A 13,596-nucleotide genomic window follows, 5' to 3' on the forward strand; every position below is an offset into this window, starting at 1 on the left:
ATTACATTTGGCTATAAATGTGGCAAATTGTCTTACAGCCCTGGTGAAGCTAAAACTAAACATTAACTACTGCCAGCCTACCCCCTAAAAATCAATGTAGAGTGATATAATCATTTTACGGCACAAAAAGGCCTCAGAGACTTACAGGCATCCTAGGACCATATACACTTGAGTAGTGAAAAGGGGATGTAGTGGCAAGGGGCATCAGAAGTCTCTTTGACCACAAAAATGATTCAGAACCCCAAAAAATGCAAAAAGAGTAGGGGCTTAATCAACCGAGAGTCAGGAACCCCCTAAAATGGAATTCTGGCCTAATAGTTATTCTGGTTGTCAATCTCCAGTTCTTGATTTGGTGATTATGTTCGGCTGCATCTTGTCCTTGGTTATGGGAATGTGCTTTTTCTGAACCCAGATTCTATTCCTGGAAGGGCATGGAAGCTCGGCCTGGGTAATGGTGAGCAAACCCCCAGAGCTTCCATCAAGAGGCTGGTAACTTGAGTTTACATGGAGGCTTTGGCTTGAGCTTTCTCGCCATCTCCCTGTCTCAGGGCATTGGCATTCTTCCGAAAGGCCCCATACTCCCCTTTTTACCCGACTGGTTACAACTATCTTGTGCCTACGAGGGCCTCTCACGCACCTCCTGTCCTCTCCTTTTCGACTGTTTTCTACTCCTGTACTCCTAGCTGCATTGCCATGTGCTTGTACCTCTGCTATCCCCAGTCGTTTCACTGCCTGTCGCCTGAATAGGTTTCCAGCTATCGCCCTTCATATTTAGTCTTAAGTTCTGCTGATGACTTCTTCTGGTCTCCTCTCTCTCTGCCCTGTATCTTCTCAATCCACCCCCCCTGATATCTCCTTCCAACCTGCTCCTTCCCTCCTGTATCTGTTCCAGCTGTCACCTGATGTGCCCTTCCAACCATCTCTCCTTTTCCTTCAACCTACCTCTGTCCACTCTTGCTTCACCACCTCATTCTCCCCCACCTTTGCCACCTTCTTCACCCCTTTCTGTTTCCACTCCTTCTGCAACACACTCCCCAACTCCTTTCTACCAATGCAAAACTGTCCATACATTTTACAGATCTACGCGATTACTGTGAATCGAGATATTGCGAATTAGAAAAATGGGATTGCAAACTCCTGTTGCGCAGTTATTATCACATAGACCACTGTCTGCGATCCCGCATCCACTTACCCCATCCCCCCACTTAACTTTTTCGGCGGCACTCACAGAAATGTGACGCAGACTCTCCTGTACCCCCAAAGGCGTAGGTTCCCTCCCACTAACGTGAGACAGAACTGGTGTGCAGGGTCCCTCTTTCTTTTTTTCGTTTTCTTTATTGTCCCGCTTCCAATGTCATGGGAGCGGGGTACACCCCTGCAAACCCCGGAGGCCTGTAATGCCAAACACGGGGAGCGGGAGACACCCCCGCCACGCCTGCTCCCCATGTTCGGCATTATGGGCTTTGTTTTATTTCCCCAAACCGAATGCGCAATAATTGAGCATTCAGCTTTTTGTTCCGATCATTTAGCGGATTACCCTTTTTACAGAGTCCCAGCCCTTCCTTTTGGGCCGTCCTGTGACAAAACTGGTCCATCTGTGCCTCATGATTAGTGTGATAATGGGATGGGGACAGCAGTGTTTGCACACCCAAAACACCTGCTTGTAAAGCAGCTCAACTGTGGGATGCTGCAACAGGAACCAAGCTTATTGAAACTCTGCCTGCAATCTTTCTTTTCAATATGCGCAGATGAGATGCTGGCAACCGCGCAGGATTTTCCCCTCTCTGTGCTGCAGCAGTGGATCTCCCCGAACACAGCTGGCACATCTTCACTGCACTTATAAGCTACAATAAAGCTTCCATACAATATCCTCCCTGTGAGTCCCCCAAGCAGGGAGCATTGTTCACAAGATTACTGAGGCTCAGCCAAGTATGACCCCAAAGAGCATCTCTTAAAGAGACAGAGGCTGAGTCAGCAAAAACCCACCATCAGTCCTCTGCCTCAGTACTGGGAAATGGTTGAGTGGTGCAGGGGAATCCTTTGTGGATCCCGTGCGGACACAGCACAAAGCATGTCAAGGCTCCCATGACCACCCAATCACTGTATACTGAGACAGTCGTATAGCAGCTATCTTGCATCAACAGCCCTGTAGTGCCATGTGTCTTTTTTTGCAGTGCCATAGAGTTGGTTGTGCTGTCAGGTAACTAACTACATGCTGCCATACCTTCTGACTGCATCTTGCGTAGCTGCACCACAGGTGAGGTAATGGTGGACACAGCTGCCGTACGGAAGTTGGCTGGCAGCATTTCAGCAGAGTCTGGACTCACTCCCCGCAGGTCTTTCTCACGGAACATCTTTCTCCAGGAAGGCGATCGGCTGAAGGTCTTGGTGCTTTCCTACAGATCAAGCACAGAACAGGAGCATTACACACTGAAAATGACAAATAATAGTCCTGCTGAGATGTGGCACAGATGGATCGAGGCTAATCCTGTGGAAGTGGTGGCACACAGGACAGGTTAATGCAGAGAGCAGCAGTCCTAAGGCAAATCCCAAAAGTCACAAGGGGCATCATCAGAGTTCCGAGACATACCACACACTTGCTGAACCAACTGAGAGGTGTGATGGAACATGTCATATTGGTTCATATTACACTATTCAGATTTATAAAACAAAAAAAGGCAGCAGGGCAGATCTGGTTGACACTGTGGATACACCTCTGACCTATTCAGTGTTTACGTTTTCATGGGTAAACCAGACTGGATTCAGAGAAGTTGGTGTAGAAAGTAATTGGCTCATCAGAACAGTCTCCTCACTGGCTGTAGTTCAGATGGATTTCTAGAATCTGCCTGGTGGACAGATTTTAAGAGGCCATCCTAGTTACAGTGAACAGGGATCTCTTGAGAGGTTTGCCAAAACCCAATCAAGGTAGCATTGGAGAGCAGTCCAGGCTATTTTCAGGAGAGAGGCTGGGGCCAGGGGCGCTCAATGAAGCCACACAGTATGGCATACAATAATTCAATTTGGACAAGTATAAAAATACAGTTATTCATTCTAGGCCTTCTAGACACACTGAAAAAATGAAACAGGTGATATTATCGCACAATACTCAATAATAAACATATATACATTCACCATAGGTTTATAAATGCATGCAAATGACGTATTCAACAAAAGAGGTAAGTAAATGATGGAACAAGTGCATAAGTGAATTCATTAACTTAAGCAGTCCAATCCCTAAGAAGAATGGGGTCTTATGCCCAAAATGTCAGAGGAGCGACAATGATTCTCCCCAAAATGGAATCTCTGAAGGTAAGTTCTAATTTTCTTGTGATGGTGATAGTTCAAGGAAGATATTGAACAATGTTACTGAGGTAAGTAATTGTATTTTTATCTCTCCGAAAATTCTACCCAGGTTCGATGACCAAAGGGCAGTGAAATGGAAGGTTAGGAGTCAAAGGAACTTGTTCTCAAGGTTATCCTCTGGAGGACAGAAGGGGAACAGGTGCACTGCCTTTGCTTACCCCCTTGACTCCGATTTACCCAGATAACCGTGGGTCCATGAATACTGGAAACATGGTAAAAAAACATTTCTCTGGCCCCTAGCGTGTCTATAGGCACCTATAAAAGTAACCAAAAATCCCAAGCTAGGGTGATACAAAAGTATCCCCATTGCACTGCGCTGCACTGTAATATGCTGTGTGCAATGTTAAAACGTCACAGAATGAAAAAGGGAAACAGTTCACCAGAACTGATAGACTGAAGGACTACTCAGTGTCCCCATAACAAATTAGCAAAAGCAACAGAAGTGAAGCACATGGCTTTACTTCCCTTTAGAAAGTCTGGGCAGGTTCAAAAATAGAGCAAAAAGAAAGGGGCCCATAGAAAGAATGGAGGGAAAGTTGCTAAAAGAAATCTATCCTAACAGCTGGAACCACTGTACCGCATGAAGAAGAGACCTAAAAAGAAAATGCTCTGACCTGCTAGTGTGAAGACAAATTTAAGTATTCCTACGGTGGGGGCGTGTTGGCACAAGAAATAGTCCACTGGTGCTGCAACAAATGTAAATTACCAGACGAATGTCTGTTACATATACCATCTAAAGAGGCCCAATTTCAACAGTCTGAATCTACACATGCGTTGAACCAATGTCTCTAAAACAAAAAAAACGCAAATGAATTAAAATGCTACTGCTGCTTTTACTCTTAGTTTAATACATATACCCAGCAGTATCCATACAAAAAAACAAAGCATCCACATTCTCCTGTTTTCAATGGTGCTCAGCTTATTACTTTACATCCAATCCTTCACTAAGTGTCTACAGGTTTCTACTGTATCTAAACATTTCCAGCATTTATCAGGGATACAGATGATAAAGCTAAGATTTTTACAACCTGTGACAAATCCCTCAATATCGTCTCTCCCTGGAAGGGGGTGGGTGGGCTTCCCATGGGGTCAAGGATGTTAGGCTGCTACCCGATAGTCCCGTTGGGGATGGTGCGCAGTGCAAGGATCCCATGGGTGGGGACCCACTCTGTGGAAGAGGTGAGGACGACTGTCAAGGGAGAACGTGGTATGTACACCATTATGCTGCCAGACATGATTCACCCAACCATATAGATCGGGCTCAAATACCTCTATCCGGTTGGTCTCCTCTTTCTACTACTAATTTCCTCATATGTAGCAACTAAGTATATCAGATGATTCTAGGACGAGGAAGAGTGAGGGAGGAGTGAATATGAACGATTCCAAAAGTACTGCCAACGAGGAAGAGCAGGGTGATGAAGAGCCCTATGTGGAACCAATCTGAACATACTAGCTATTGGAAGCTAGAAAGCCAATCCGCCATAAAAACTAACAAGGTCAGTCCTGCCCCAGAGCAGTTTCAAGCTTGGGAGCAGAGCAGTGTGGACAGGACACACGGGGACCGAGAAAGCAAAGAAGAGCCATGACATACCTAGTTGTTGGGGAAACCGACGTCCGGTAGCAGAAAGATAGACATCTGCGGGGTCCAGGTGAGACCTGACGTGTGGGGAGAAACCAGCATGGTGGAGCCGCCGAAAGAAAAAGGAAGCCAGCCAGAGCCCAGGGGAAGCTGCGGAAGCTTACTGGTGCTGCCAAGGACCGGACCCCTTGCGGACCAAGTGGAAAGGTACACAGAGGGGGACCAGGAAGGCACAGAGAGACCCCAGAGGCTGTGGTTGGGAGGAAGTGCAGAATCATCTTCCTCGTCCCAGTAGGGCCAAAGAGAGGGACCAGTTGATAACGCAGGGAGTAAGAGAGCACCCCAAAGAGACTCAAAGAGAGGCCTGGCAGGATAGTGAACCAGGCCTAGTTAAGAGACATTGCAAAGCTGAAAGAGGGCTCTGGGACCCGAACCTTGAGAAACCAAGAGGATTGTTCATGAAAGATCACGCCTGGCAGGTTAGTGGACCGGGCTTAAGAGGTTTACACCATAACAATGAGCCGAGAAGTCCAGGGGAAGAGATCCTTTGGCACAAGTCAAGAGAAGCTCAGGAGGGAGAGATAGATTCTTTGGCACACTTTACGAGAAGACCAGAGGAAGGAAGATATATACTTTGGCAGAAGGTTAAACCATATTAACGCTTGGTGAAGGGAGACACCTTCCCAATCTTGTTTTGGAACTTGGAACGTTGATAAATCATCTGAAAAGGTCTGGACAGAGAGAAAGACCTCCTCACCATCTGCGGACAACAACACAATACAGCCTAGCAACAGCTAGGGGTAGAAAGCTATTCCCCCATCATTACGAACTGCCTTAAACATCCTGAAGGAGGGAGCCATCCTGTTAGAAGCAGGGTGTAGTTTAGTTATAGGTTTCTTTTGAAGTGTTAGGGACGGAAATAGGTTTGAGACATAGGACAGTGGACTATTCAGTTTTGAACAACATTCTGACATTAGCCTTAGTTTTGGTTGAGGAAGGGAAACCCCTCTTAGTTGTAGGGACAGGTGGGGTTTTTTCTTTACTTGATATTGAATAAACGTTTATACCAACAAACATGCCGCCCACTGTGCCCCGCATCTACATCTGCACCCTTACCAACCTCACTTCTCTCAGGCACCACAAAGGTCTTGGTTGTGCTGACACATGATCAAATAATCATACACAGTAAATAGAACATATAATAGTATGCTTGCTGCAAAAGAATGGCACACCAAGATATAATAAAGAAATAGGGACAGATGGCATCTTTAAATATTAAGATAAAGGTATATGATTTGGTGCCAGGGTGGGCTGCGATACATGGCAACAAATGACATTATGTGTGAAATATTAAATTAACAAATCAGACATTGAAACAAAATCTGGGAGCTGTCAATTTTCAAGATATTTTAATTCAAGCAATTATGTGATGTGGCCCAATTACGTTTCAGAATTTCAGAGGTAATAAAAAAACAGCTTGATAGGGAGAGCAGACAGTCTCAATGAAGAACACCAGGGAGCATTTCAGAAGAAGGAATGGTAGCACCGGGATTGCTTTAGATTAATTTCAACATGTGAGTGGGAACGACTGAGCTATGGTGATGCAGGGATTTATCAAAAGGAGACTACATTTGATGAACTGTTGCGAGTTCAGGGTGGTGTCATGTGAAGTTAAATCCCTTCACATGTTATTTCTGAGCATTATTTTTTTTTGCAATTAGCAGACCACTTGACAAAGGAACAAATATTGTTCTGAAATGTACTGTGGGATTTAAATGTACACAATTCATATTTGTCAAACATCGACTACCCTTTGCATTACAATTACTGTTTAGAGTGCAGACTGGAGAAGACAGACCCATGGAGTCTGCACAATTTAACAAAAGTTGTGCAAACAGTAGGTTCCATCCCAGTTGACCATTTATCTGTGCTGTGTAAGGAGAAGTTCGGTAAAATCTCGAGGTGTATGCTGTAGGAAAGTCAGCCCTGGAGACTGAGCGGATCATATGGTGCTGCTGCAGGCATGGAAATGAAGAGAGTTCAGAAGCACATGGCCCATGTCTGCTATTAATATGTTTTAGCAAATTAACCTATAATACATTAAGTAACCAAGAAAAAAGATCTGGGACTTTTTAGGATGTATGGTGTTGCAAGAAATCTGGAAATATATTAGTTGGTTCTATTAATCCATACTTTCCATAATTTTGGTATAATAATAACAACATGAAAGCAGACAGAGCTGTAGACTACGTAATGGTTGATGGTGCTGCAGGCAAGGAACTAGGCAGTATAGGCAGAAAAGGTTTAAGTAACTTACCTGTAACTATTGTTCTCCAGCATGGCTCTGGCATGGATTCACATGCTCATGAATATTCCCCGTCAGGCTGTGAATCGTCAGTAAACTAAAAAATGGTTTCACTTTCACTTTAAACACTTTATTTCTCCTATAAACCAATCACTGTTCTCTGGGTCATACTGCCCCATCCAATGACAGTCCTTTCCCTAAGCTCCACCCCAGTTGGCCACCTTCGATTTGGTAAGCACGTAAAGTGTTAGTATGAACAAAGAAGAGCCACAGAGGGGAGGGAGGGTTTGCATGTGAATCCATGCCAGCCCCATGCTGTAGAACAATGAAATGAATTGAAATTATATTTTATTCAGATCGCGCTCATACACAAGTGTTTCAGAGCGCGGCCAGGCAAAAGGGAGGGCAATAAGGGAGAAAAAAAAGAAAACACTGATCTTACTAGGCCCAGTGACATTTAAGAAAACGCAAGTGCATGGAAAAGGGAAAAGGTGGAAAGTGCATGGAGGCGGGAGGGTGGTGGAAAGTGCGGAACAGAGGAGAGAACAGAATAAATACGTAAATAAATAAATAAATAAATAGAGGGCAATAAACCATGGTAGTGTGCGGCCAGCAAGTGGCAGGTGAAAGTTAGTCAGGGTATATCTGATAAGTGCAGAAGAAAAGTGGGAGGGGGACTGTATGGGTACAGGTGCAGAACCCCAGTGCAGGAGGGTGGCAGGGTGAGCAGGTACCTGGGCCTAGAGTGACAGAAGGTGGCCAGGTGCACAATGCCAAGAGAAGAAACAGATCAACAGGGGAGAAGGGGGGGCAAAGGCAGAGGCAAAGAGGAAGGTCTTGAGGTGCATCCAGAACCGGAGATGGTTTGCCTCAAGTTTCAAGGTGGCCGGGAGGCTGTCCAAAGGGAGGCCCCACCCGAAGATAGAGATCTACCCCAAGCTTATTTCTTTGCAAAACGACTAACCCTGAGGGAGTTAGAAGTAGAGGAGTGAAGGGCTCGAGAGCGGGGGTATTTACAGAGGGATAGTTGAAGGTATTGAAGGTATTTAAAACAAAAGTTACAGGTAAGCAAGTTAAATGTTCTCCAGCATGGGTTCTGGCATGGATTCACATGCTCATGAATAACGATTACACAGCAGAACATATACACAATCACGGGAAGTGGCAAGGCTCAACAGAAGCAATGAACACTCACCTCTGGAACAGACACCCCTCAAACAAAAAGGTTGCGTAGCACCGCTTGGCCGACTCGAGACTCCTTCCTGGAACCCCTATCAACGCAGTAGAACCTTGTGAAAGTGTGCATGGACCTCCACGTAGCAGCCCTGCAGATGTCGAGCAGGGGCACACCAGAGAGAAAACACCATTGTTGCTGCGTTGGCTCTGGTAGAGGGCTCACGGCCGGCCTGGCAGAGGCCTGCTAACCAGTCGATGACAGTGTATGATGCAGCCGGAGAGCCACCTGGAGATGGAAGCCTTTAATAGGGCCTTCCTGTGATTTACAGGTCCAAAGTTGATGAACAACTAAGAAGTTTTGCCATGTAGAAAATCAAGGCGTGAGCAACGTCCAGGGAATGCAAGGCCCTTTCCACTGGCGACAACGGATTCAGGAAGAAGACAGATAAAAAGTTTGTTGAGGTGGAATTCTGATGGTACCTTTGGCATAAAGGTGGTGTTGTATGCAGTACCACCCTTGAAGAGTGGATAGACAGGTAAGGCTGCTTGCAAAACAGGGCCTGGATCTCCGCGACCTGCCTGGCCGAGGTGATAGCCACGAGGAATGCCGTCTTCCACAAAAGAAAGTTAAGCGGGACTTGATTCATAGGTTCAAAAGGAGCTGCCATGAGCTTAGTTAGAACTACGTTGAGCTCCCAAGCCAGGGCAGGAGCCTTCACCGGCAGAAATGTTCTGAAGAGTACCTTGAGGAACTCCTTGACGAGTCTGTGTGACCACAGCAAAGGTCTACCCGGAGATCTGGTGTACCTGGGTATGGCGGCGAGATGCATCTTGATAGAGGTGTGAGCCAATGCCTCCTGGGCCAAGGAAAGCAAATATGGTAGAAGTTGCAGGCTGCGACACACAGGGGGGTAGTCGTCTGAGTCCAGTGATTCCATTTATAGCCGTAGCACTACAACGTTGACAAGGCTCTGGCACTGGCCAGGATGTCCTTACATTCCGCGGGTAAAGCATAACCTACCTCCAAACTCTGGGGCTGCAGGAGCCATGTACTCAGGTTCAGCGACTCAATCACCCCGTCCCCCATTCTCTGGTGAGAAGGTCCGGGAACAGTGGCACCCTGATGGATGGGGCCACTGACAAACGCAGTAGGTCTGGATACCAGATCTGTTGCGGCCACGCTGGGGCGACAAGTGTTATCTTGCACTGGCTCTGTCTGAGTGTATTGATCACACGTAGGAATGGAAACAGAGGAAAAGCGTACAGGAACGCGTCCACCATGCTTCTCAGCTGAGGGAACCTGCTGGCAAACGTTTGCCACTTGCAGTTCGAATTGTTGCAAAGAGATCGATCTGGGGTTGGCCCCATTTGTTGAACAGAAAGTCCACCTGGTCCTAGCAAAGTTCCCACTCGTGGCAAGAATGCAGCTCCCCACAAAGCGAGGCCGCAATGGTGTTCCTGAGGAGGAGCATGTCCTGACAAATGGTCCAGCGCCACTGGTCATGGACCTCCTTTGAGAGTGCTGGCGAGCGGGTCCCTCCATGCATCCGGATATAGAACATTGTGGTGGTGTGTTGTCTATGAAGAATCTTACCACCCTGCCCTTCAACGACGGTAGAAAAGACTTGTGGGCCCAGAATATGGCCAGAAGCTTCAGGACGTTGATGTGAAGGCCCTTTTCCTCCAGTTGCCGGAGGCCTCTGGCGTGCAACTATCCGGTGCGAGGACTCCAACACTGAAGCATGCAGAAATAATCTGAAGATGGCCACCAGGGGTGGAGCTTAGGCAGAGGACTGTCATTGGATGCGGTGTAATGACCCAGAGGACAGTGATTGGTTTAGAGGAGAAATAGTTTTACAGGGAAAGTGAAACCATTTTTTATTTTACTGAGGATTCACAGCCTTACGATGGGGAATATTCATGAGCATGTGAATCCATGCCAGACCCCATGCTGGAGAATAGTTGCTTATGGTTCTTTGGCACCAATCAGTCTACATAGTTTAAAGCAATGGGTTGATGGATGATAGATGGTGTGAATCACTCACTGGATTCAGCCTCCACAGAAGTGACATGGGAATGTCTTTGTGAAATCTGCAGTGCAAGGGCTCCAATCCCAGTGAGATATCCTAGCGATTTTAGCACTTGATAGAGCTATCTCTCTAGGCACGTAAAATCCAAAGGAAAATAAACTATCCCTAAAACAATCCTATACGTATATATGACAAACATTAATTACCCAGTTGGCTTATATCGGCTTAGATTCACCTGCCTTGCATAGGCCGACATCTAGTGGTTGGTGCAGAGTATTGCATTAGTTCTTGTTTTCAAAGTTGAAAAGGGCATCAATAGGAATGTTCTTGTAACAATTTCCCTACTCTCATGTGCACAGCACCCACGCTCCTTCACACACCAACGTCCTCAGATGGTTATTCTTCTGACGTCTGGTTGCATGAGGTAGCTTGTTGTAAACCATGTATGTTTTAATGTATATTGTTATGTTTATTTTCATTATTGCATGCTATATTTGTGCCTTAGCTCCCATTGAGGGGAGGGTGGGTGGGAACATGTGAATCTAAGCACTGTGAAAAACCAGAGGGTGTTGCACTGCCCGGACCCCAGGGATCCCTTACTCAGGTGGCCAGTGCACAACCATCGCCTTTGGATCCAGACCCTGAGGGTGGACAAGTGCGGGAGGATCACCTGGATGAGAGGTCGTCTGGGAGTGGGGGACAGACACCCGATGCTGAGACGTGGTATCCCCCCTTTCCCAATAGCCCTATCCAATTCTATTTTATGGGATATTCCAACTTCCCAGATTCCTCCCACCCCCTTTCCTACACAAACACAACTGAGCTGAGGAAGAGGAGGTCTAAGACTGAAAGGATTACCACCCATGCACTGGACATGTCCCTCTAACGAGATCAGATAGGGTCAGTTACTTGACTTTATTCACGCACACCTAATACCTATTAACTCTCCCCACATGGTTAAAAGGTGGAACACAGACACACTTTGAGCAAGGCGGAGCACGAGAAGGAGCAGTTCTTCCAGGGCTATGGCGAAACAGGTGAAGGAGAGCGACAAACCAAGGGGTTGAACCCCCAGGCGAGAGATCGTTATTTCCGAAAGGCAGTGCAGATTGCGTACGACAGCCCAGCTAGAAGGGAGAAAGCGTCTTCCAAGTGCTACAAGGTTATCAGCCATCCTCCCTGGTGAACAGCAGAGTTGGAGAGGCACAGAAGCAGCAAGGAACAAGTTACTTACCTGTAACTCTTGTTCTCCAGCATGGGTCTGGCATGGATTCACATGCTCATGAATATTCCCCGTCGTCAGGCTGGGAATCCTCGGTAAAGAAAAAATCAGTATCAGTTTCGTTTCTGATCTGTCTTTCGTAGTAGTAACCAATCACTGATCTCTGAGTCATACTGACCACAGCCAATGACTGCCCTCTACCTATGCCCCGCCTCTGGCAGCCATCTTCAGATTTGGTAGCACGTGAAGTGGCAGTATGACCAAGTGAAGAGCCGCAGAGGGGTAGGCGGGAGGGTTCGCATGTGAATCCATGCCAGACCCATGCTGGTGAACAACAGTTACAGGTAAGTAACTTGTTCCTTCTCCAGCATGGGGTCTGGCATGGATTCACATGCTCATGAATAAAGAATACATAGCAGCATACTTGCCAACCCTACCGATTTAGGCGGTAGGATACCGCTTTTTAAGCAGTCCTACCGCCTACCGATTTTTTGACACCAAATACCGATTTCTGTTTGTAAAAAAAAAAAAAAAAAAATTCCCCAAAATTTTTTTTTTTTAAATTTGTTTTTTTTGGCCAGGCCAGCTCGGGGGTGTCTTTCAAGGGCTCCCCCGAGTTGGCGTACTGGGAGAACGCGCGGCATGCAGGCTGTTAATGTCAAAGGCACCCACGGCGGTGGGCTAAAAGCACCCCTCCGCCGCGGGTGCCTTTGGCAAAAGGCGCCATTAGCCCCCCACCACACCAACTCGGGGGAGTCTTTCAAAGACTTCCCCGAGCTGGAGTAGCGGGAGAAGAAGCGGCATGCAGGCTGTTAATGTCAAAGGCACCCACGGCGGTGGGCTAAAAGCACCCCTCCGCCGCGGGTGCCTTTGGCAAAAGGCGCCATTAGCCCCCCACCACACCAACTCGGGGGAGTCTTTCAAGGACTTCCCCGAGCTGGCATAGCGGGAGAAGGCGCAGCATGCAGGCTTTTAATATCAAAGGCACCCACGGCGGTGGGCTAAAAGCGCCCCTCCACCATGGGTGCCTTTGGCCAAAGGCGCCATTAGCACCCCACCACGCCAGCTCGGGGGAGTCTTTCAAGGACTTCCCCGAGCTGGCGTAGCGGGAGAAGGCGCGGCATGCAGGCTGTTAATATCAAAGGCACCCACGGCGGTGGGCTAAAAGCGCCCCTCCACCGCGGGTGCCTTTGGCCAAAGGCGCCATTAGCACCCCACCACGCCAGCTCGGGGGAGTCTTTCAAGGACTTCCCCGAGCTGGCGTAGCGGGAGAAGGTGCAGCATGCAGGCCTTTGATGTAAAAGGCGCCTACGGAGGTGGGCGAAGGGCGCCCCTCCGCCGCGAGTGCCTTTCACAAAAGGCGCCATTAGCCCCCCACCACATCAACTCCGGCGAGTCTTTCAAGGGCTCCCCCGAGCTGGCGTGATGGCAGAAGGCGTGGCAAGCGCCTCATTGTCATTGAATGCACCCGCGACGGCGGGCTCATTCAATGACAATGGGCTGCTGACGCGCCCTATTCCTATCATTACCTCCTCGCCTGACTATTTTTGAAACTTTAAGATTCCTACAGATTTTTGGTCACAGAATGTTGGCATGTATGTAGCAGTACACACATGCACAACCACGGGAGGTGGCAAAGGCTCAACATTAAGCATTACATCAAACTCAACATTAAGCAATTCTTACCTCCTCACCAGGCTCACCTTAGGCGAACAGATTGCGCAGCACTGCTTGGCCGACCCGGGACTCCTCCCTGGAATCCCGATTGACGCAGTAGAATTTCGTGAAGGTGTGCGTCGACCTCCACGTAGCAGCCCTGCAGATGTCCAGCAAGGGCACACCAGATAGGAATGCCGTGGTAGCTGCGATCGCTCTGGTGGAATGGGCTCTCGGACGGCCAGGCAGCGGTCGGTTTGCCAAC

At 47.7% G+C, this 13,596-nt stretch overlaps 1 protein-coding gene across 7 annotated transcripts in view; it reads right to left on the reverse strand.

Annotated features, from left to right (window-relative positions):
- Positions 1 to 13,596, reverse strand: part of PPFIA3 (PTPRF interacting protein alpha 3) — an 841,741-nt gene that overhangs the window by 46,033 nt on the left and 782,112 nt on the right. For all 7 annotated transcript variants that reach the window (XM_069605740.1, XM_069605757.1, XM_069605735.1 and 4 more), the window contains one exon: positions 2,225 to 2,396. In XM_069605740.1, coding sequence (XP_069461841.1) covers positions 2,225 to 2,396 — 172 coding nt within the window. The remainder of the gene's footprint in view (positions 1 to 2,224; positions 2,397 to 13,596) is intronic.

The sequence above is a fragment of the Ambystoma mexicanum genome, chromosome 1p, assembly GCF_040938575.1.
Source record: "Ambystoma mexicanum isolate Mex_15411 chromosome 1p, UKY_AmexF1_1, whole genome shotgun sequence".
In the NCBI taxonomy this organism is placed as follows: domain Eukaryota; kingdom Metazoa; phylum Chordata; class Amphibia; order Caudata; family Ambystomatidae; genus Ambystoma; species Ambystoma mexicanum.